Below are 22,143 nucleotides of genomic sequence, written 5' to 3' on the forward strand. Positions count from 1 at the left end.
TTGTGCAAGGTTTTATTACCCAACATCCACATTGACAGATTGATCCTCCCGCCCCTTCCTCCCCCCGCCCCACCCCCAAAAGAAATGAAGAGGAAAAAAAGAAGAAAATAGGTGATGAAGCTGCAGCACTGGTGTGCCACAGCTTGGCAGTGCGGGGCTGGAGGTGAGCACAGCCTGGGGCAGGGTGCCAAGGGGATGCCCCAGGGCTCCTGGTCTTCCTGGCATGGCCATGGCACCGGTCCCACGGCCCAAGGCACTGAGCAGAGCCAGGTCCCAGCGAGTGCCACGGCACAGAGTGGGCACTTGCCACGGCCCTGGCTGCCAGCTGGCACTTCAACAAGCCCTTTGCAGCCCCACAGGGACAAAACAAGCCCAGGATGTACAGTGTGGGTTTAGGTGGGCAAGACTTTACCTTAACGAGTGAAAACTGTTGCAGTGGTGACTCTGGCACCTTGAGCCCTCCCGCACTTCTGCCCAGAGGGGATGGTGCAGCTCTCCAAGCACCCCTTGTTTGCAGCCTCCTGCCCATCAGATGCTGGACACAGGCCTGGGCCCCCCTTGCTGTGGGGCTGGTCCTCTGTATGGGGCCAGGCTGGGGGAGCCAAGATCCACATCTTGGCAGGACATTGAGGTGCTGCCAGCCACAGGGATGTTGGCCCAAGCACAGGGATATTCACCCCCTGCAGGCTGACCCTTCACTCCCAATGCTCTTCAGCCTAGCAGAGCACAGGCAACGTAGGAACAGCGTTTGAAAAGATGGACTCAGCCCCATGGGCCACTGCAGGGGAAGTGGCTCCAAGGCAGGATGCTCATGGCTGAAAGTGTCTCTTAAAAAGCTCCAAAAATGCAAACACAGTTCAATAAAAGCTCCCCTCCCCCCCACCCTGTAAAACCCCAGCTGTAAAAAGTGGCAGCGTTTTGCAGTCGTCGCGTCCCCAGCTGCCGTCGGAGAGGAGAAGCCCAGCGGGACACATGCCCATGTCCCCAGCACATGGGGCCTTTTCCAGCACCACTGGGGCAGCTGGACAGGCCTGGAAGCAGGGCAGGCTTCATGTCCACCACCAGCCGTGGTGAGGATGTGCTGCTTCCAGGCAGGTGGAGCTGGGGGCCATGGGGACAGACTCCCAAAGCACCTCCAGCCATGGTGACAGGGATGAGCAGCTCTGCATCACACACGTGGTTGGCCCCTGTCTCTCTCATTTGAGATCTGTCCTGGTGCCCTGTGTGGCCACATCCTCCCAGCTCCAGGGCACCCACAACATGGCAGTGGGGCAGAGAGAACAGGGAAGTTGAGGGATTGGTGCTTGCCATGGGTGGCTGCAAGGATCCACGCATGCACAGCCACAGGCTTGTTGGAGTGTGGCCAAGCCCTGGACAGGCAAAGCAATGGCAGGGCGATGGACCAGTGTCTCTCCAGCATGGGAAGTGATGCTGATGCTGGAGGTGCCAGAGTTCAGGGCAGCCAGCAGCACGCACCCTGAGCCATCTTCAGACCTGTACCACGGGCAGCAGACACACAGGAGCAGCTGCCTCCATCTGGAAGGAGCCACGTGCTTCCTCGTGCTGAAAAAAGCTACCAAGCACAAAGACAGGGCACCAGTCTCATGTCCCAGGGCACCTCCATGGGGCTACACTCATGGGGGAACCCCAGGCTGACAGGGAGGACCCCAGCAAAGGAGATACCTTGTCCCAGTGTGCAGTGCTCCATCACCACCACAGCCCTGCACACTGGCACCGGGTGTCTCAGGATGCCAGGGCAGGGACCCATCCCCATTTCCTCTGGAGAAGCCCCGAGGCACCCCCACCCTGCCAGCACAGGCAGCAACTCACTCCATGGCAGGGCCGGCGCGGGAGCAGCACCGGGGCCGTCGGACGTTCTGCAGCAGAGCCCGAAAGACGCTGGGCTGCCTCTTGGCCTCGCCTTTGCGGGGCCCTCCCTTGACGGAGCCGGTGCGGGTGGTTTGCGGGGTCACCACCACCTGCCGCCCGTGTTCCTCAATCTGCTTCTCCAGGTGCTTTTGGATGGCCATGCCCAGGACTTCAACCTCCATGGAGGCCCCATACACCTCCCACGTCATCCCCTTCTCATCCCAGCTCACCTCCCGGATGGGCTCCGGAGGCTCCTCCTCCACCACCTCCGGCACCGTCCCCTTCACCTGCACCTCAGGATACGAGGTCTGCGGGGACTTGGCCACTGGTGTCATCGGCCCAGTGGCCACTGAGCGGGTCTCCACAGGCATGGACACCTGCATCTCTGCGTCCTTCTTGGAGGGCTCGAGGCGCAGGGCTGCAGAGGCTGTCTCTCTCTTGGGGAAGGTGAAGGCAGCAGCCCCACATGGGGGGCTCATGGGGCTTAAGGCCACCGACACCAAGGACACACGGTTGTCCACTTGCGTCCCCATGTCTTGTGTCCCAGTGTCCTGGGGTGGGGTCACTTCAAAGGAGTAGGATTCACAGAGCTGCTTGGCTGTTTGGGGCTGCTGGCTGCTCCCAGCACCCACATCCTGGACTGAGCTCCTCTCAGCTTTGCCCTGGCCCAGAGCAGTGGAGCTTGGCCCTGCCTCACTTCGACCCCCAATCCCCGCAGTGCTGGTGCTGGGGGGGTCTGCTGTGCATGCCTGGGGGTGCTTGGGAGCCTCACTGCTCTTTGTCTGGGGAGCAGCACCCAGGGATGTCCCTTTGCTGTCCTGGGGCTGCTCCTGGCTTGGAAGCTCAGCTGTCCCGGTGCTTGCAGTGGGCTCCACAAATGCCACATGTTTGGCAAGATTTGTCGTGCTCCCCGTGTCCTTGCTGGTTGCCTGGAGGCAGGGATCAGAAACAGGGGAAGAGGGGGCTGCATCCTCCTTCTGGGTGTTAGGGACCCCCATCCCTGTGGCACCACAGGCAGAGGCAGCACCACTTGGTCCTCCGCAGCTCCCTGTTGCTACTGCCACACTCTGCTCTGTGCTGGTGTCCTGGAGAATTGTGCCAGGAGCTGGTCCTGCTGGCGATGGCACCTTCTTGTCTGCCACTGAGCTGGCCTTGGTGCCCTGAGACTCTGCCTCAGCCACACAGCAGGTCCTCATGGCACGGGCTCCTGCAGCACAGCCGGAGCCGGGCAGGCACTCGCCTGCCACTGGGCAGCCAGGGGAGCTGGCACTGGGCTCACAGGCGTCCTCGGCCCCAGCCTGGCGGCTCAGCACCTGCAGCCCCTCGGGCTCCTTAGCGCTGCCCATGCCCAGGGAAGGCTTCTCCCATGCTAGTCCCGCCACGGGTCTGCAAGAGAGAGGACGGGGCAGTGAGGAGCCAGCAGCACACGTAACCCATTACACCTCAGCTGCCAACTGTTTTTCTCCATGCCACCCCTGACAACAGGTTGGGTGGCCACCTGGAGCACTCACTGTCCCTGGCACAGCCTGTGTGGTAGCACACGGTGCCCAGGCACATGGGAAGGGAGGAACAGTGTCGGCTGCCTACCGTAAAAGTCAGCCTTCTCCCGGCGCAGGGAGCGGGAGCGGGATCCAGGTGTTGCTGTGGCTGGTGGAGTGGGGGGACGTGGTGCAGGCACCCCTGCAGAGAGAGCATTAGCTGGAGAATGGTCCAGGGCACCAGGCTGAGAGCTGGGGGGCTCAGCAGCCCCCTCCTATCAGTGGGAAGCTGGGCGCAGTGAGGGGTGAGAGCAAGCTGGGCCTGGGACCCAAGGGAGGTCGTAGAGAAGGGCAGGAGCACAGGGCAGCCCAAGCCCTTCCCTCTCCACGGGAGGGGAACACGGTCTAGCGTCACCTGGCTGTCCCCAAACCCTTCCAAGCCCCATGTGGCAGAAGCAGGGCAGGAAGCCCCAAAAATTCCGAGAGCTCCCCAGCTCTGGCAATGCCGGGGAGACCCTGCAGAGCATGCATCCCGCAGGCGTGGGGCACTCCGTGCCTCCGGACACGGCCACTCGTGGGTCCCGAAAAGGGCAGAGCCGAGAGGACACAGCTGGAGCCGAGCGAGTTCCCCCAAAGGGAGGCGACAGGAGCGGGGACCAGGCGGTCACCGACGTCCCCCAGCAGTGCTGAGCCCGGAGGCGATGATCCCCGCCCCGTCTGTAGTTTCCCAGCACCCCGATCCCCGGAGGGCCGGGCCGCCCAGCACCCCGACCGGCCGCGACAGCATCCCGATCCCGCGGGATTACTACCGTGCCCGGTATTGATGCGCCGCGAAGGAGCTGCGAGCCCCGGCACACGCGTGTGCACACGCACGGGCACGCACACGCCAGCACATGGCCACGGGCACACCCGCACGCACGGACACGCGTGTGCACGCCCCGGCCGCTCTTCCCCGGCCGAGCCCCGGACAAAGCCGCCTCCGCGGCAGCCCCGGCCGGGGGAGGCCGACCCGCCCCCGCCGCCTGTCCCGGGGCTCCATAACACCCCCCAACCCCCCCCCCCCAGGGGTGCCGGTACGGGGCGAGCGACGGCAGCGCCCGACCCGGTCCCGCCACGTGCGCCCCGGAGCCGCCGGTACCTGCGGCGGATCCTCCCGCCCGGTCCCGTCCCGTCCCGTCCCGTCCGTCCCCGTCCCGCTCGGCTCGGCGCGGCGGCGGCAGCGGCGGCGAGCATGCGTAGGGCGGTGGCGGCGGGGGCGGTACCGTGCCCCGGGCCGCTCCCCCCGGCTGCCGCCCGCCCCGGCACCCCCAGCAGCAGTGGGGAGACGAAGGAGAGCCGGCTGCCGCGTGGGGAGTGGGGGTCCCGGCACACCGCATGTCCCCCGGTGTCATCGCCGTCACCACCACGGCCTGCCTTGGGAGCCCCCCATGGTCCCACGGCCCCCCCGGTACCCCAAGCATCACCACGCCGCGCGCCCCAGGGACGAGCATCCCGGCACTCCCCGCTGCACTCGGGCACAGCAGGACACACAACCGGGACCGGCAGAGTCAGGGGATCCCAAACCTTAGCGTAGCTCCCGCGGGTGGGAGTGACAGCAGCACAGAGCCCAGTCCCCCTCCTACCTGGTGATGGAGACGGCCGCTTCCCTCCCGGGCATTACCGGGGACGGGGCTGCGCCCCAGTCAGCCCGAGGGACCGGGACAACGTGCCAGCGTGGCGGGATGGAGATGGGCTCCCGGGTACCCCTCGCCGGAGGGTGGGGGAAGACGGGGAGGGAAGAACGGCCCCGTCTAGCTCCCGGCAGCGCTTGCCTCTGCTCCCGGGCTCAGGCTTTGTCTAACTCCTTCCCACGCACTCCCGCTCGCGCTGCGGGGGGGAAGGCGGCCTGCTCGCCTCACCTGCATCCTTGCATCCCCCCCCTAAAACCTCCAGCATAACCCCCAAACTTTCCACTGCCCCTCATCACGCTATGGGACCAGGCTCCCTCCCCGACCCAGAGATGTCAGCACAGTGACAGGAGCTATAGATCTATAGGGTCCGGAGGGGTGGGTGCTAAGGTTAGGCAGGTTTCCCCATCTTGGAGATAACGTTAGCAGCGGTCCCCCAGCCCTATAGATCTATAGGGTAAGGCTGGTTCCATGGGAGCTGGCACACCTGGTTGCTTGGAGACAAGGGAGGTTGGAAACGCTTCTTTCAGTAAACAGCCAGCCTGGAACAAAAAGCCGAAGGCTAAAAATAGGGAGGCAGGATATGGAAATTAAATAAAAATCCTTGCCCCCCTCCCTCTCTGGGGCAGAGCGAGGCACTGCAATGTCACCAACGGGCACTCCAGTAGATGGCTGGAGAGGCTGGAGTGGGAGGTGTATCCCTGCACACATTAATGTGTCCCCTACTCAAAGTGTTTGTCCCCACACCTGGTCCCGTGTGCTGGTCCCAATCCTGCAGCATTGACTGAACCCTACTGCACGCCTGCAGCGGTGGGGGAACTAACTCACTGTGAGGCACAGGTTATGTCCTATGGTGCCCTGTATGGAATCAGACTCAGTTCCCAGCACATTCCTTTTCGGATCCAAGGGACACCATGGACTGGGGCAACTCCTGGCAGAGGAGGGGACAAACGCCCCCTGGCCTCTGGCTGGGACTTTACAGCAGGCAGGAGGCTGCGGGGTCACATCCTGCTGCCATTTGCTTCCAGCTGCCTCTCTAAGCTCCGCCAGCAGCGTCTCTCCCCATCCCCATCGGCATCTTGCCACCAGCGTGTCCCCATCCCACCAGAGCTGGCTGGAGGCTGGGGCGGGGGGAGGGGGGGGGATGGCCATGGGGAACATCTTTCCCTCCCCGCAGGCAGCCTTCATCCCAGGCTGGCTGCCTTCTCCTCCTCCTCCTCTCCCCGCCCGGGCACCTCAGGGCTGGCAGGAGAACAATAGCGAGGAGGATGAGTAAGATGGTCCCCATTGCCTTGGCAACGCACTCCCGCGCTGCCGGCTCGGGAGGAGCCCGGCAGCTGCCTGAAAAGCGCGTTCTCCCTCGGCGGAGGGGGTGCTGGCGCAGGTAGCACGGCACCCCCTCCCCGGGCGCCGTGGCCCACCTCCCACGCCGCACGGGCAGCGCCACGTGAACGCACACCGGGCCCCCCCACAGCCGCCGGCGCCCGCACACGCCGGAGCGGGCAGCACACGCGTCCCGCACTCGGCTCAGCCCGAGCTTGGCTCCACGGCCTCCGGCTCTCCGGTGCCCGGCTGTGCCAGGGAGCGGTGGGACACAGCTGGCAGGGTGTGGAATGTGACCCCTGCGGCGCTGCCCGGCAGGAAGGAGAGGGGTTCCCACGGCCTCTTCACGGCCACGTCACCTTCACGCACGGCTGCCCACGGTATCGGCGGGCAGAGATGTCGGGGGAGGAGGTGGTGGTGCGTTTGCAGATGGCAGTGGCAGGGGATGCCCAGGGACACCAGGATCTCATCTCCAGCCACAGCCATGTGTCTCGTGTTGTCCCCCAAGTCATGTCACCAGCAGGAGGACCCTCAGCGTGCCCAGAGCTGTGAGTGCCTTGGGATGACAAGCATGTTACCCAGAGATCCAAAAGCACCAAGCATCCGAAAAACAGCACTGTTTTCTCAGCTGCCTTGGTGTGGATATGCTGGGGGAGGGATATATGATCCCTGCCAGCACCTCATGTCCCAGGTGCTCCAAAACACAGCCCCTGCCACAGCCTCATGGACAGCACCCAGGACACTGCAGCGTGGTGGCTGAGAACATCATTCAGGAAGTTTCTGGGTGCAGACAGGGATATGGCCCCAGGGCCAGCTGGGGGCAGAGGCAGGGACAGGGGAACCGAGAGGCCCAGCTCTGCCAGCTGCTCTGTGCCACTGAGAGGGACCCAAGCATGGCATCAATCAGCCAGAGCTGGGTGGTGACACTGGGGAACAACCTAGCCACACATTTCATCTCTCAGCACAGGATGAGGGAGAGCTCTGGAAAAGAACCAGCACAGAGAATCATATAAGTAATGAATGGTTTGGGCTGGAAGGGATTTTAAAAATCATTGATTTTCAACATCCCTGCCATGAATAGGGACACCTTCCACTAGATCAAGTTGCTCAGAGTCCTATCCAATCTGACCTTGAATGTTTTGAGGGATGGGACAGCCACAGCTTCTCTGGGCAACCTGTGCCAGGGCTTCACCACTCTCACAGGGAAGGATTTCTTTCTAATATTTAATCTAAATCTATCCTCCTTCAGCTTAAAGACATTCCCCCTTGCCCTATCACTCCACTCCCTTGTAAAAAGTCCCTCTCCAGCTCTCCTTAGGTACTGGAAGGAGCTCTACGGTTTCCTCAGAGCCTTCTCCAGGTTAAACAGCCCCAGCTCTCCCATCCTGTCTCCGCAGCTGAATGCTCCTGCCCTCTGATCATCAATACAATCATCTATTGCAACCAGATGCTGCTGTTCCAGAAGAGCAAAAGCCTTTCCTACAGTGCCTCTGTGCCTTTGTGGTAGAGAGGCAGGGACTCTTCACTTCTTCTCTCTCCTTTCGCAGGGGTTCATTTCAGCAGCTCAATCCACGCCGATGAAGTGAAAGCCCTGGCTGCATTAACAGCACACAAATGCACTGCAGTGGGTAAGTACAAAGGGAGCATAAAGCACATGGTGCTTGGGCATGGGATGGGGCCACGAGTCAGAAAAGCTCATTAGGTGCTGTGAAAAGCAGCAGGTCTTTGGAAGTGCAGGGCGCTCCTCTGGGCACAGACGAGTGAGGACATATCTTGTTGCAGAATACACCACAGGCAGCCTGGAATGCTGGTGCTGGTCAGGAAGTGTCAAGCATCGTGCTCCTCAGATGCAGTCGCTGTGCCTGGGTTGTCATGGATTCAGCTCTGGCTGGTGGCATTTGTGGCAGGCTCAAGGTCCATATCCCATCCTGCCTTCAGCTCTGCTCTGCAGAGGCTCCATGGCATTACCAGGGAGCCATGTGTGGCGTGGGGAAGCCGTGGCCCCTTGCCTGGATTCACCAACACAGTCACGATTGCCAGAGTCACTTCCTCCCCCTGGGGAGCAGATGAGCTGGCAGAGAACATCTGTCTGCCTTACCCAGCCTTTTCCAGATGTTCCTTTTTGTGTTGCCATGGTGGGTGTGAGGATGAATCCAAGGAAATACTGGGTGAGTTCACTCCTCGTTTCCCTGCCGACAGCCCATAACTCACGCTCCATTTGCACAGCCCTCCCTCTCGGTGCCGATGTGCTCTGACGAGTGGGGGGAGATGTTTGTAGTGAGTAACACTCACCCAGCGACTGTGAAAAGCAGCTTGGGGCGGGAGAGGGGGGTGAACTCTGGTTTATGGGTCGGTGCATCTGACCGGAGACACGCCGAGGGAGCCTGGAGTGGGGATGCTCCCACCACTGCCTGCTGTGCTGGGGGAAGGGGCAAATCAGCAAGGGCTTAGAAGGGCAGTGAGCAAAGGGAGCAGGAGTTCACACATCTCTTTTTTCCATTCCTGGGTCCCCAGCTGCTGTGACTAAACTCCCTGGAGCCATTAGGCGGGGCAGGACAGCTGCTGGATGCTGTACTGAGGCTCTGTGATTTTTCCTGGGGCCTGTAGTAACAACTGTGTTATGTTGTTCTTGCACAGGAACACGAGCTTAAGAAAATAACAAGGCCTTTTACTGTAGAAAAGGCCAGGAAGGAGTTTGTAGGTGGTGGGTTTGTCCTGGCTCTGTAAGCAGTGTGTGCTGGCAGCCAGGGGAGCAGGCAGCAGCTGCCTGGCCAGGCAGATTCAGAGGCTGCCACCATCACTGCCTGTCACTGTCCCAGTGCTCCACTGTCCCTTCACACCTTACTTTGCCTGCACTGAGAATTTGGAGTAGAGGGGCCCTCAGGCTGGTCCTCCTACTGGGCAGGGGTCTCACTTGGACATTAACCTGTACTCCCACTGGCCTGCTCAGACTCAGGGAGGAGTGAAGGTTTCTCCTGCCTCAGCATGAGAGAGAGAGTTCAGTGAGTGCTGATCACAAGGCAAAGACCTCTACACTCCCTCTTGGTAAGGGCCAAGGCAAAGACTCTGTGAAAGCCAAAGCCATTCATGCCTGAGGGAATCTGGGGTGGCCCTGGGATATGGGCAGCACCACACTTTGGTCAGGGGACTCCTTGGTGTGTCCGAGACCATGCCCAGCCCGTGGAAATCACCCAGTTCTAGATATGCTTTGGTTGGAGCTCAGCAAATGAGTTGCAAGACAAGATGTGGCTGATTTTTCTACCTCCACAGGGCCTGGGATTGGTGTGCTGGCCCCTGATGTCAGTACCTGGGGAGTGGGAGATAGATAGCAAACGTCTACACCCGCTCAGTAGGGCACTGGGTAAACTCTGACAGCACCGGTTTGGAGCCTGAGAGCTCGGTGGCACCCTGAGACTACCAGCACTGTATTTTCTCCTCTCCTCCCAGGAAGGACCTTCCCCCTCTTCCCTGCAGACCAGGTCCAGCTCACAACTGTGGTGAGGTGCTTCCCCCTGCTGTAACTCCAGGAGCTCCTGCTCTTGGCCAGGCGCTGCTGCTCTGATCCAGCACCCACAGCTGCCCATTCCTGAGGCCGTTGACAGGGAGGAATAAACTGGAAAAGACACAGCTGAAGTGCTGCTGGCACTCTGTGCATCCCTCCAAGCCCTCTCACCTCACAGCAGTTCTCTCCCCCGTGGAAGAGGCTTTGAACCAAGGCTGCACCCTGAGCTGCTGCCTGCAGTACCCTTGGAAATGGCCCTGTCTATGCTGATTCTTTTTTCTTTCCACACATCCTTCTGCTTTGCTGATACAGCTGATACAGCAGAGAATGAGACAGCTGGAAACCTTGACTACTCTGTGGATAGTTCTGCTGAGTTTTGGGACTCGTTTTGCAGTATCAGTTTTGCTTTTAGGAGCTGTACCAAGCTGGTAAGGGCTTCGGGGCAAACAGTGGAAAATCCTCCATCCCAGTACGGCCATGGCCCTGCTCTGTGCTGTGCTGTGGCAGCCAATTCCACAGCAGTGTGAGGTGCAGGATTGCTCAGATTGTGCCTGGATGCTGCATGGTGCCCACCAAGGGACTGTTTCTCACTGTATCTGTATTCTATCGGGACTGGCTCTTGGGGACTGAACAGCATGCTGTGCTTGGAACACCACGTCCAGGAGCTCTGGAGGTGATAAAGACAAGATGAGCTGGAAATGAGTAGACTCTGCTTTTCACTACCCTCTCACCAGAGATCTCTATCCTGCCAGGTCCTACTCTTTATCCAGCCAAAACATTCAGCAAGAGCAGCTATGCTGGGGTTTCTATTTGTGCTTTTCAGCAAAAGCTTCTGAGAGGGAGCTGTTACCAGCACAGAGGGTCAGGTTAAATGTTTGTCTCCACAGCTTCCCTCTCCCCACACCCCACATCTCTGCTCTGTGTCACTGTAGGGCTTTGGCAAAGTGGGCTGAACACCTGCACAAGTCTGATGCCTGCTATATCTGTGTGGGGGACACAGACAGAGCCATTTACAATTCCAGAAGGATCAGCACCAAGGCCCTATAAGAATATGAGCAGGTGAGTTGAGCCCATTCATCCCAGTCCATTCTTTAAGGGGTGGTGATCAGTGTCTGTCTCTGAAATGCCCACAGAGAAGGTGGCTGTCCCTCGTGTCCTACAGACCCAGCTCTGAGGGCTGTGCTTAACACTGTCAGGGTGGGGACAACAGGACTGTCCTATGCATTCCGGGACCATGGCACCATATTTGGCTTCCCAAAAACAGATCACTATGATAGCAGCATCTTGGAAATGTCTCATAACACCCTCATCCCTGCCACTGTTGAGAATCAGCTCAGGAGTGAGAACACACCCCAGAGCAAGCAAATGTACAGACCACTCGTGCCACACGCTCCTGACAGACCCTGCATTGGTGTGTGAGTGGCAGCAGCACAGCTAACTTTGGCTTTAGGAATTCAGCAGCCCAGGAAGGTGCCATATCACCACAGTGATACCTTGCCTGCCGTGCCAGAGGGATGGAGCATGGGGTGGAGGTAGCAGGTTACATAATTTGGGGGAAGGAAAGCCCAAGCTTTCCTTTGCTGGCAGGGAGCAAGGATGGTTGGAATGAGCTTGGCTGGCTCTTCTGCATTCTCAGTCTTCATTGTTTTATCAGATCTTCCCCAAGGGCAGAGGAGATGATGCTCTTGAAGGTACTGGAGTGTCACCGTGTTGGCACTGAAAATCATGGGCAGCAGAAAAAAGTGAGCAAATTATATTTGGACAAATACCAGCTTCCTTCCACAACTGTATGTAGGATTGTCCTACGCCATGGAACAGTCAGCCAAGGTACCCGAGGGCTCTTTGCCTCACCTGTCCTTGCTCTTGGGCTCTTTGCCTTGCTACAGAGCCCCTTGGCTGTATTTGAGGGGTTCCCACCCATGGCACCTCATCACAGCTCCTGGCAGGTCAGCACAAGGCCTGGGTTCAACTTCCCACAGTGACTCCATCCATCTCGGATAAAGCCTCATGCTCAGCAGTGCTCCTTGCTGCTGCTGGGTCCCTGTCCCTCTCTCTGGTCCCCCAGAGCTGTGTACCCCATTTCCAGGCTTGTGCCAGGCTTGTGCCTGGTGCTCGCACCTGTGGCACTGCCTGCATGGGGACCTCTGCCCCCCTCTTGCTGCCAAGCCCTCCTGGCAGACCTCACAGCTCTCCCCTCTCTAGAAAATTACAACCATGACTGCAAGTACAGCCTAGGTGTGGACAGGGAACCCAGAGCAGGTGTTCACTGTGTACAATGAGGTCAGCTGCACCTACAGACACAGCACCCAGGGGAGCTGCCCCGGTGAGGGTGACAGTCCTGCTGTGCAGGGGGTGTGCACTGAGGGGACACCCTGCTTCCTATAAAGCGTTGGTTTGAGCAAGTTCTCTCCCTGCTCTCTGGCTTCCAGCTGTCCCAGGCACGGGCCTGTCTCCCCCGACACTGCCTCTACCCCAGCCCCTTTACAGCCTCCCTGGCACTGGGGCAAGCCATGCTGCTGCTGGTTTGGGTCTGCTTGTCCATGCATAGCAGAATTGCACAAGGGAAGGAAAAAATGTTCTAGGGGAACAGCCAGCCAGTCCCCAAAGAGCTGTCTCGGTCCTTCCAATAACACACAGCGAGTGCTATGAGCACTGCTGCAACCAGAGCCAGGGTAGGATTTGCTGGCATCAGCAAACCTGTTGTGAGTCCGTGCTGACTGCTGCAGCTTCACTCCTCGCTGGCAAAGCTGGTGAGCCAGCACAGGTGGGGGGATCTAATCTGATATTCATGGCAGGGACACACAGCCCAGCTTCTCACCCCAGCTTGTGATGCAGTCAAGGGGCTAAAGGCTAGCTGGGGGCCCAGGTTGGGTTGGTGGTCCTGCCCTGGGAGAGCTGAAGACCCAAGGACAGCACTGTGGGGTGGGCACAGGACCCCCTGCCATGGCAGACATCCCACAGAATGTGTGACACTCACCTGCCCTGTAGGTGGTGACACTGCATCTGAACAAGCTGTGGGTGACAATCACCTCCCTTGCCCCTTGAGGGGAGCAGGGACATGTAGGGAGGGGGGAAACAGTGCTGGAGCCCAGGGCTGTGTCTACTCTGGCTTGTTCTCAGCCCCACAGGGCCCCCTGCAGATGCAAAACCCTGCAGACAGGCAGGTGGTACGGGGACACTGCCTGCACCCCAAGTCTCAGCCAGAGTCTGGCTGGAGTCAGGGCACAGTGACCTGTTGTGATGCAGCAGCCAGCAGTCAGAAAGACATCTTGTCCTCATGAGCAACCAGTCCTGCCCACTCTCACAGCACCAGCCCCATTCCTCTTTCCAAAACTACCCCTGCCAACCAAAGCACGGGGCCAACCCCGCCCCAGGGACCCCACAACCAGGACCAGGGGGCTACAGACAAGAGTTGGCTTTATTCACGGACACGGGGGCAGCTGTGTCACTGGCAGCTGCCCTCGTATTGCACATCCAGCGACGGGGGAATATCCATGCCACGTCACAACACAGCGTCGGCACTATGGGACCTCAGGGGAGGCGCAGGCACCGTCACCACCCAGCAGGCTGGGGAGCGGGCTGGGGCGCCAAGGGTTCACAAAGGCAAAAGACCCGTCCACCCATAGATAGAGAGAGATATATATATAAAAAAAAATAGTTCCACGATGACCAGAGCAGAACCACAGGGACACGCGTGCAAGCGAAATGTACAGCAGCCCGCGAGCAGGTAAACATGCTTTGTACACACACAGACACGCCGGGACGCAGCCGGGGTTTATGGTGCTGGGAGGGAGACAGAGCCATAAACCCGGGCTTCACACACACGCTCACACACACACACACCGGCCCCTGCGGGCAGCACCCACGGCTCGGGCACGCGCCGGGGCTTGGGGGCTTGGACACAGCGGGTGTTTCTCACTGCTAGACATGGTACGGAGACACGGACACGGTCCCTTGGAACGGAACTGGAGGAAGAACTCGTGAGCGAACGGGGCAGGGGCACCCCTGCTCCTCCCCGGCACACAGGCACCGGCCGGGGCCGGCTGGAGAGGAGCAGGGGGCTACCGGCGGTTCGTTGTGCTGCTGGTGGAAGAGGCAAGGATGGGGGTCCATTATGCCTCTGGCTCGTATTCCTGGTATTCCTCCTGTGGCGTGGAGAAGGAAAGAGCCAGTGAGAGTTCAGGTGGGGCATAGAGCCCCTCTCTTCTCCAGCCCAACACCAGCTTTGCTCTGGACAGTGCACTGACCACTGTCACACTGTGTCCACTGTGCCACCCTGTCCCCTCACCTGTGGGGGTTCCTCGTAGTTCTCCCCCTCTGGCTCCAGCAGCGGCTCGACCAGTGGCTCCTCCACAGCCTCCTGGGCCACCTCCTCTGCCTGAGAGTGAACCAGGAGGTCAGTGCCACACACATACACACACAGCACCCATCCTCCCTGCCCCTGCCAGACCAGCAATGCGCCCAGGATACAATGGGCACCATGGAGAGCCAGTGGGACCCTGGGCACACAGCAGCCCACCTAGCTGGGAGGTGGCATGCACAAGTCTGTGGGAGCAGGGGCTGTGTGTGTATGTCCCTCTATACACTATTCCCAGCCCCAGCCTCGGGCAGGCAATGAGTGCTGCACCACGTGGGCCTCGACAGGCTCCAGGCGCTGGCAGGGCTGCAGGAGCATCCTGCATCCCTGGCAGGGGAGGGCGGTGCTGGGTAACCCCTCCCCGGGGCTGGCAGGCGGGAAAGGGGGGCAGCCAATCCCCCTGTGCAGCGGCGGTGGCGGCGGTGGCCTCATTTCTTCAGCTGATGCTATTTTGGGCTAAGCTGGAAGCCAACGGCTCACGGGGCGGCGAGCTGGAACCCGCTGCCCCTCCCGCAGCTGTCAGGTCACCTCGCAGCCGCCGGAGCGATGCGCCGCAGGCCCAGGCCGCCGGCCGCCATGCCAGGCCCCGAGCGCGCACACGTCCACAGACGCCGCGCACGCGGCCGCGCACGCTCGGGGCCGCGATGCCCGACTGCCCTGGGCACGAGGAGACCACCTGGGCACCCTCGTGGTCTGTGCTTTGGGACTGGGGAACAGCCAAAGGGCTCCTCGCCAAACCCGGGGATGTGCCAGCCTCCCCACGGGCACGGCAGTGCCCGGGGACTCTCACCTTCAGGTCTGCAGGGAACTCCTCCTTCTTCACCAGCCCGGTGGCCACCGCAATGTTGCCAGCGCCGGAGAACGCTGCTTCGCCCAGCTGGGACGCCTGCTCCTTCGCTTTCTCAGCCACTGCAAGAGCCGGGGGTGCCCATCAGTGACCCACCCCGTGCCAAAAAGGGTGCCCCAGCTGTGGCTTCACGCCCTGCGCCACCCACGGGGGAAGCTGGTGGGGAGATGCTGGGCAGCATCAGGCTCTTCTCGCTTCCTTGCCCTGGTGGGGAGGGGAGGGGGCCATGACACTGCTCTGCAGCTGGGCAAGGAGTGTGAGCAGCCGCCGCAAATCCTTGTTTGCCGGCCCGGTTATATAAGAGGCTTTAGCAGAGTGACATCAGCCCTTCAATTAGCCTCTGATCTCGTTAGTGTGGCCACATTCTCAGGGCCAGAGCAGTACCGCGGCAGGATGACAGAGGGGCCGTACCTGAGGTTACGCCTTGCACCACACCTTGGGTTTTACTCCCTGAGGGTAGAAAGAGACAGAGATCAGGTTAGAGGGACCGACAGCTGGGCTCCAACACGTGCCATGGCCAGGACCCTGGCAGGGCTCTGAGCCAGGACAGCAGCCTGTCCACACCCCATGCCAGGGCACCTGGGGGGCTGAGCACTTGCCTGGCTCCCCTCAAGGCTCCTGTTGTCCCTGCAGGAGCCAGAACTGGGGCAGCACAGGGCCACCGCCACGTGCCAGGCAGGGCAGAGACCCCAGGGCCCAGCACTATGTCTGGGCACAGTCAGGCAGGGCGAATGCGAGCCATGCTGCTGAGAAAAACCTTCCACAGGATCCAAACATAGGGCTGGTGCCAACAGAGCATGGGAAGCCCCACAGCTGGAGTGCCCGCAGCTGGGTGCTGCTGCTGGCTGTGCTGACCCTGCCAGGCCCTCTCAAGCAGAGTGACACCACCCAGGATACCCCACGGAATGGGAGTGGGGTGTCTAGGAAAGGTAGGGGCTGGGCAGCTCCTGTAGGATGGGGCCTCAGGCTGTTCCTTGAGCTGCTGGACCCCAGTCCAGCAAATACACCCTAGTGAGGATGGGGGCCCAGGGGAACAGTTTTGGGGCCTCAGCTCTCCCACAGAGCTTGTGCCCTCTGAAGCAGAACAGAGACTCAGCCCTGCACCCTCCTCCCTCCCACCGTAAGCAGGGTTGGCCTCAGCTCCTTCCCTAAGCATTCCAGCACCACAGCCAGGCACACAGACTGCCCAGGAACTGCTCCTCCTGCCAGCCATGTCTTCTAGGACTTGGCTCCGAAGAGATCCCGCCCTCAAGGGGCAGCACGGAGGGACCCTTCAGTCACCAGCCGGGTGCAGAGGAGATGCCGGTGTGGAACGAGCTCCAGGGCATTGCCTCTCCAGGGGGGACAAACGTGGTCCACACCCCCCTGCCCTAAGAGAGGCACATCCCAACACAGAGGTCACCACCTCCAGCATGGTCCCTCTGCTTTCCTGCCCCAAAGCACCCCGGGCACAGCGCTGAGAGACCCTCAGGCTCAGGCTGGGAGCTGCAAGGGGTCCAGCCCCCGAGGGTTTCATCCCCTCAGCCTGGGGACCAGTCCCCGACTCTGCTCGTGCCTGCAGAGCCCACTCTCCTGCCCTGCAGATTCCCCGCGGGCAGCGAGGCACTGCGGGCACCGACCCTCTGCCCCGGAGCACTCCGCCGCAGGGTGGTCGTGGCGGGGAAGGAGCAGGGGAGAGGGGGAGCGGGGCCGGGGACAGGTGGGGACGCCAGGGGGACGGCAGGGGGATGGGCAGGAGGACGCAAGGGCAAACGCAGGAGCAGGCAAGGGCAGGCAGAGAGGACCGGCAGAGGCAGGCAGGGACGGGCAGAGATTAGCCGGGGATGGGAGGTAGGGGGCAGGCAGGGGGCTGGCAGAGGGCAGGCAGGGCAAGCCGGTCCTTACCGACATAGAGGACCCCTTCCTTGGTCTTCTCCGCGGCCTCGGCCACCCCTTGCTTGGTCTTCTCAGCTGCGGCGACCACCCCCTCCTTGGCCTTGGACAAGCCCTTCATAAACACCTCCATGGCGGCTCTGCGGGGAGAGGCCGCAAGGCTTCACCCCGCCCCGGCCCCGCGCCCGCCCGCCCCGCGCATCCCGGTCCCGCGCATCCCTTCCCCGAGCATCCCTTCCCCGCGCACCCCGGTCCCGCGCCCCCGGCCCCGCCGCCCGCCCGACCTGGCTCGCTGTCGGCGGGGACGGGCGGGCCGGGCCGGGCCGGGCCGGGCTGCGGCGGGGCGGGCTCAGTGCGGCTGTGCCGGGGCCGCGCTGCGCCGCGCTGCGCTGCGCCGTGATGCGCGGGGGGGACCGCGCCGCGCCGGGCTGCGCCGGGCTGAGCCGGGCTGAGCCGTGCTCGGCCGTGCCGAGCCGTGCCCCGCCGCCCCGCACCGCCCCGCACCGCCCCGCACCGCCCCGCACCGCCCCGCACCGCCCCGTACGGCAGCGGCGCCCCGGCCCTTCGCCGCCCCAGCCCCGCAGGCTCCTTCGCCGCACTGCGCGGCACCCCGGGACAGTCGTTCTTCCCATCCCCACCACTCACTGTGATGCCACCCCATGCTGTCCCCATGCTATTCTGTCCTGACCCCCATCGCATCCTATCCTACCCTCTCCCGGTCACATCTCCTCCAGTTCCTTGTCCCATCTCGTCCCGATCCCACTGCTTTCCATCTACAGGCTGCATTTAGCCCATTCCATCCTTATTGCCATCCAACTCCCTCCATATTCCACCCTGTCTCTATGCCATTCCCATCCCCTCCTCGTCATGTCCTCTTCCCACCTCATCCCACCCCATTCCCATCCCACCACATCCACTTCCGAACCCGTCCCCTCCCCATCACATCCTGTCCTGACTCCAACCGAACCCATCCCATCCTGTCCCTACCTTCCAACCTGATGCTATCCCACCCTCTCTGTGTACCGTCCTGCCCCACCCATACCACATCATGATCCCCACACATGGTGCCAAACTTACACAATTCTAGTTCCTCATCCTGATCCCATCCCACTCTGAGCACCTGTCCTCATCCCCCAGCTCCCTGCCCTAGAGAGGGAACCCCCATCTTTCTGCTCCCCAGGAGGGGCAGGACTGGTGCCATCTCCCCAGGACACCACCCTCCCACCCCACCAGCTGCAGCTGGGAAAGCTCCTCATCCCACCTGCCTGTGGGTACTTAAGAGCCAGAGGCTGCCTGGGAGAGCCTCTGCTGGTCAGGATGGCTACAGGGGAGCAGGTGGGTGCTCGCCCTGTGGGCTGGGGAGGCTGTAGAACACAGAGAGCCCTGCCAGCCCTCGGCGTGCCCAGTGTGGGAGGTAGCTGGGGGGCTGCAGGATCCCTGCTGGGCTGGTCATGGGGCTCTTCGGGGCTGTCCCACTTTCCCCTGCAGAGGCAACAGGAGCGACGCCGGCAGAGGGCTCGGCAGCAAGAGCTGCTCCCGGCAGAGATCCTGGGCAAGCACCCCCTGCAGAACAGGTATGGCAGGCCTGGCCATGGACAGTCTCTCTCAGCACTGGGATGGGTGTGGGGGGGGCTGGAGGGGGACTCTGGCACTGTTGAATACCCCATTTCCCCTCCGTCCCCAGATGGGCACTCTGGTTTTTCAAGAATGACAAGAGCAAGATGTGGCAGGCAAACCTGCGCCTCGTCACCAAATTCAGCACTGTGGAGGACTTCTGGGCGTGAGTGTGCATTGGGTGGGCACACCCACTGTGTCCCTTCTGGAGATATTCTGGTGGGGGGGTCTGAGCCTGAGGCACCTATTCTCACCTGCTTCTGTGCCTCCATCTAACACAGGCTGTACAGTCACATCCAGCTTGCCAGCAAGCTCACACCTGGCTGTGACTACTCCCTCTTCAAGGTATGACACCCCATCCTCAGAATTGCCCCAGCACCCAGCATTATGGGGCATACGGGGTGCTGGTAAGGCTGTCAGGATGCCCTGGCCATAAAGTGGGAGGGGAAATCTGGCTGGGCATTCACAGCTCCTCAGGCCAGCTCTGGCCAGTACTTGGTGCCCCTGACTGTCCCTTGCCTGCCTCTAGGATGGCATTGAGCCCATGTGGGAGGACAGCCAGAACAAGCGTGGTGGGCGCTGGCTCATCACCCTGGCCAAGCAGCAGCGGCACTCCGAGCTGGACCGGTTCTGGCTGGACACAGTGAGTGCTGCCCCACTCGAGGGTCCTGGCTGTGGTGTCCCCCCTGCCCCAGGGCTGAGCCCCCGTGGGGACTGTCCCAGGCTCCCTTTCTCCTCCCAACAGCTGCTGTGCCTCATTGGGGAGATGTTTGACGAGTACAGCGACGAGGTGTGCGGGGCCGTCATCAACATCCGCACCAAGGGGGACAAGATTGCCATCTGGACCCGGGAAGCAGAGAACCAGGAAGGGGTCACCCACATTGGGTAATGCAGCTTCAGGGGAGACTGCACAGGGGAGTAAGGGCTCCTCCTCCTTGGGGCCCAATGGGAGAAGTGGTGGTGCCCTGTTCATGCATCCCTTTTTCTCCTCCAGGCGTGTCTACAAGGAGCACCTGGGCCTGTCACAGAAGGTGGCCATTGGGTACCAGGCTCATGCGGATACGGCCACCAAGAGTGGCTCCCTTGCCAAGACCAAGTTTGTGGTGTGACTGTGGGGAGAGTGGGGAGTTGCCTGTGAAGTCCCCATGTTCTGTCTCACAATACATTTCTGCATTTGAGCATGATCTATGTCTCCAGGGCTTTTGGCAACCTGGGGTGGCTCCTGTTTGTTGGGGACGTTTCCTGGGAGGGAGATGACAATGTGCCAAATCTTGGCCCCTCCATTCTGGGTGAGCAGGGCCAGGAGCACAGAGCTGGCATCATGGTGGGATTGGGACACTGCATGTGTCCCTTCACCTCCCCTAGAGCCTGGGACCAGTGCCCCTCTCCCTGAGGCTGTGGGGGTGTTTCCTGTGTTTTGGGGGGCCCTGGATAACTCCCAGAAGAATGCTATTCTATCCTCCCCTGGCCAAGGCATGGGCACAGCTCACTGTCCTGAAAACCTGGGCATGGGAGGGATTACTGAGGCCCAGCTCATCTGGGTCAGCTCAGCCTGGGGAGCTGGTCCACTTTTCTCCTAAGTTCCTGCACAGCTGTGGGACATTGGTCTGCCTTCTCAGGAAGATCAGTTTCCCAGCTGAAGGCTGGCTGTGTCCCTGCAGGGTGGGTGTTGGGCTGCAGCACAGCATGGTCCCCATGCTGCATCCCCTCCCACAGACGCGTGCAGCATAGGTGCTATGAAGCTCATTTTCTTCCCAAGGTTTTGTTGGTGCCAGACCTGCAGGTTCACAACCTCAGTCTTTTGAGCCCTGGGACTTTGCTGGCTCCTCCTTTCCATGGCTCATGTCTTCTGCTGTCCCTTCTGGTGGTCCTGGCCTCCCATACTCTCTTCCAGCCCCACCCCACACTCTGTCCTCTAATCTTTTATTTGTGTGCTTGATTGTGGTGTTTGTGCTTCCCTGCCCAGTCAGATTCCAGAGGTGGAGCTGTCTGCTCACCCCCTGACAGTGGCAGCTGCAGTTCTGCCCTCACTGCTGCTCTCATCCAGGATATCCTCTGTTCCCTCCAGCAGCACCCAGGCTCAATTTCAGCCCAGGGCTGCACTTTGTCCAGGGCCACATGTCCAGCCTAACTGTGCCACCCCATCATCCCAGAGCCAGGGTTGCTTGTCCCCTGCTGGGATGGCTCAGTGCTGCCCTGCCTGCAGACAGGCCCTGCAGAGACCTGGTTCTGCAGAAGGATGAAGTATTGACCACTCTCTGCTCTTAGAGCTGGTTGTGACCTGTCTGGTCACAGCTTGACAGGCAGCTGCTGTGGCTGTGTCACCCAAGGTCTCGACTGTCTGCAGTGCAGCCTGTGGGGTTGAGCTTGCTGAGCCCTGCACTACCCTGCAGCTCTCATGGCTGCAGAGAGCTGTGTCCCTGGGACTCCACTGCCTTTTTGCAGGAACATCAGCCTTGCAGCTCCCCAAGGGCAGTGCAGGGCCCTCCACTACCCAATATTGCTCCTGTTCCAGGCAGGGGATGATACTAGAGAATGAAGACAGGAGCTCACCCCTGGCAGGCGGTGTGTCAGGCCGTGTCCCTGTGTCCTTACATCCTGTGATGGCTTTGGGTCACTTCTCTGTGCAGGTGCAAGGGCAACAGCACCGCACTGCCCTCCCCGGCAGGGCCACGGGGCTGGGGAGGCCTGAAGGCAGCAGGACTGGGATGAGGGGGGCAGCACCCCAAACTGGGGGTGGTGCAGCTGTCAGGACGGGGATGAGGGGATGCAGTATGAGGGGGCAGCACCCCACACTGGGCGTGCTGCAAGCGGGGATCAGGGGGTGGCTTTGCCTGCCTTGCCCACTGGTCCCGCACGGGCATCGCGTGCCGGCAGCCCGGGCGCTGCCTGCGCTGCCTGTACCGCCGGTCCCTCGCCACGCGATGGTGCCGCTCGCCCGGCCTTGGGCGGCTCCGGCGCGGCAGGGATGGCAGCCTGCCCTGCCTGCGGCGGGGTCCCGGTCTGCTCTGCTCTGCCCTGCTTACGTTTGGGTCCCTGCCCGAAGTGGGGTCACAGCGCTACCCCAGCCCACCCCCCCCCCCCCATCCGAATGAGAGACAGGCAGGGCCACGCATGGGGCTGGCAAAGCTGAAACTGGAGGAGGGGCTGCTGAGACCCCCCTAAAACGCACGATTAATGCTCCTCCCCAGCAGTGACAGTGTCAAGAGTGTGACAGGCAGGGCATGTTTGTCCCTCTGTCCCTTCAACCTACTGCTCTGTCTCACATGGCCCTGTCATCGCCCCCCACTTGGCTCTAGGGCACCCTGCAGCCAGGCTGTCCTTGTCCCTATACCTCATCAAGGGCATTGTGCTCATGGAGTGCCCTTGCCCCATCACGTCACAAGGCCAAGGTTAACTGGGGCAGGAGGGGGTGCAGAGGCTGCTGCACTGCCGTGGTTCATCACCATTCTCATGTAGCCACAGTGGGATTTCTTTTGATTGGAAAAATAATAGGAGCCATTTATCTCCATGGCTTTATGGGTTCCCATCAGCTCTGCAGCCCAGCCAGGCTGGGGGGCTGGCAGTGCCCACCCAGAGCCTGCCCTTTAGGGACACAATGACCTTCATCCTCA

At 61.2% G+C, this 22,143-nt stretch overlaps 3 protein-coding genes across 8 annotated transcripts; 1 reads left to right on the forward strand and 2 right to left on the reverse strand.

The window, feature by feature from the left end:
- Nucleotides 1-66: 66 nt before the first annotated feature.
- On the reverse strand, nucleotides 67-5,132 carry GPRIN1 (G protein regulated inducer of neurite outgrowth 1). Of its 2 annotated transcripts, none has more exons than XM_053956667.1 (3): nucleotides 4,970-5,132; nucleotides 3,457-3,549; nucleotides 67-3,255 (listed from the first exon to the last, which is right to left on the reverse strand). In XM_053956667.1, the coding sequence occupies exon 3, from the start codon at nucleotides 3,213-3,215 to the stop codon at nucleotides 1,827-1,829; it is 1,389 nt and encodes a 462-aa protein (XP_053812642.1). In that variant the 5' UTR covers nucleotides 3,216-3,255; nucleotides 3,457-3,549; nucleotides 4,970-5,132; the 3' UTR covers nucleotides 67-1,826. The 2 variants fall into 2 exon arrangements, with proteins under 2 accessions (XP_053812642.1, XP_053812643.1); XM_053956668.1 differs by lacking the exon at nucleotides 4,970-5,132 and adding an exon at nucleotides 4,486-4,544.
- Nucleotides 5,133-13,239: 8,107 nt separating this feature from the next.
- Nucleotides 13,240-17,746, reverse strand: SNCB (synuclein beta). Of its 2 annotated transcripts, none has more exons than XM_053956938.1 (6): nucleotides 17,625-17,746; nucleotides 16,928-17,055; nucleotides 15,455-15,493; nucleotides 14,987-15,105; nucleotides 14,128-14,217; nucleotides 13,240-13,984 (listed from the first exon to the last, which is right to left on the reverse strand). In XM_053956938.1, exons 1-6 carry the CDS (start codon nucleotides 17,699-17,701, stop codon nucleotides 13,952-13,954), a joined length of 486 nt encoding a protein of 161 aa, XP_053812913.1. In that variant the 5' UTR covers nucleotides 17,702-17,746; the 3' UTR covers nucleotides 13,240-13,951. The 2 variants fall into 2 exon arrangements, with proteins under 2 accessions (XP_053812913.1, XP_053812914.1); XM_053956939.1 differs by lacking the exon at nucleotides 17,625-17,746 and adding an exon at nucleotides 17,200-17,307.
- A 62-nt stretch (nucleotides 17,747-17,808) lies between these two features.
- On the forward strand, nucleotides 17,809-19,839 carry EIF4E1B (eukaryotic translation initiation factor 4E family member 1B). Of its 4 annotated transcripts, XM_053956937.1 has the most exons (7): nucleotides 17,809-18,250; nucleotides 18,404-18,489; nucleotides 18,600-18,695; nucleotides 18,811-18,874; nucleotides 19,059-19,172; nucleotides 19,275-19,414; nucleotides 19,524-19,839. In XM_053956937.1, the coding sequence occupies exons 1-7, from the start codon at nucleotides 18,233-18,235 to the stop codon at nucleotides 19,636-19,638; spliced, it is 633 nt and encodes a 210-aa protein (XP_053812912.1). In that variant the 5' UTR covers nucleotides 17,809-18,232; the 3' UTR covers nucleotides 19,639-19,839. The 4 variants fall into 4 exon arrangements, with proteins under 4 accessions (XP_053812912.1, XP_053812910.1, XP_053812911.1 ...); XM_053956935.1 differs by having other exon boundaries at nucleotides 17,809-18,489; XM_053956936.1 differs by having other exon boundaries at nucleotides 19,059-19,414.
- Nucleotides 19,840-22,143: the final 2,304 nt, after the last annotated feature.

This window comes from Vidua chalybeata, chromosome 15 (genome assembly GCF_026979565.1).
Source record: "Vidua chalybeata isolate OUT-0048 chromosome 15, bVidCha1 merged haplotype, whole genome shotgun sequence".
In the NCBI taxonomy this organism is placed as follows: Eukaryota; Metazoa; Chordata; class Aves; order Passeriformes; family Viduidae; genus Vidua; species Vidua chalybeata.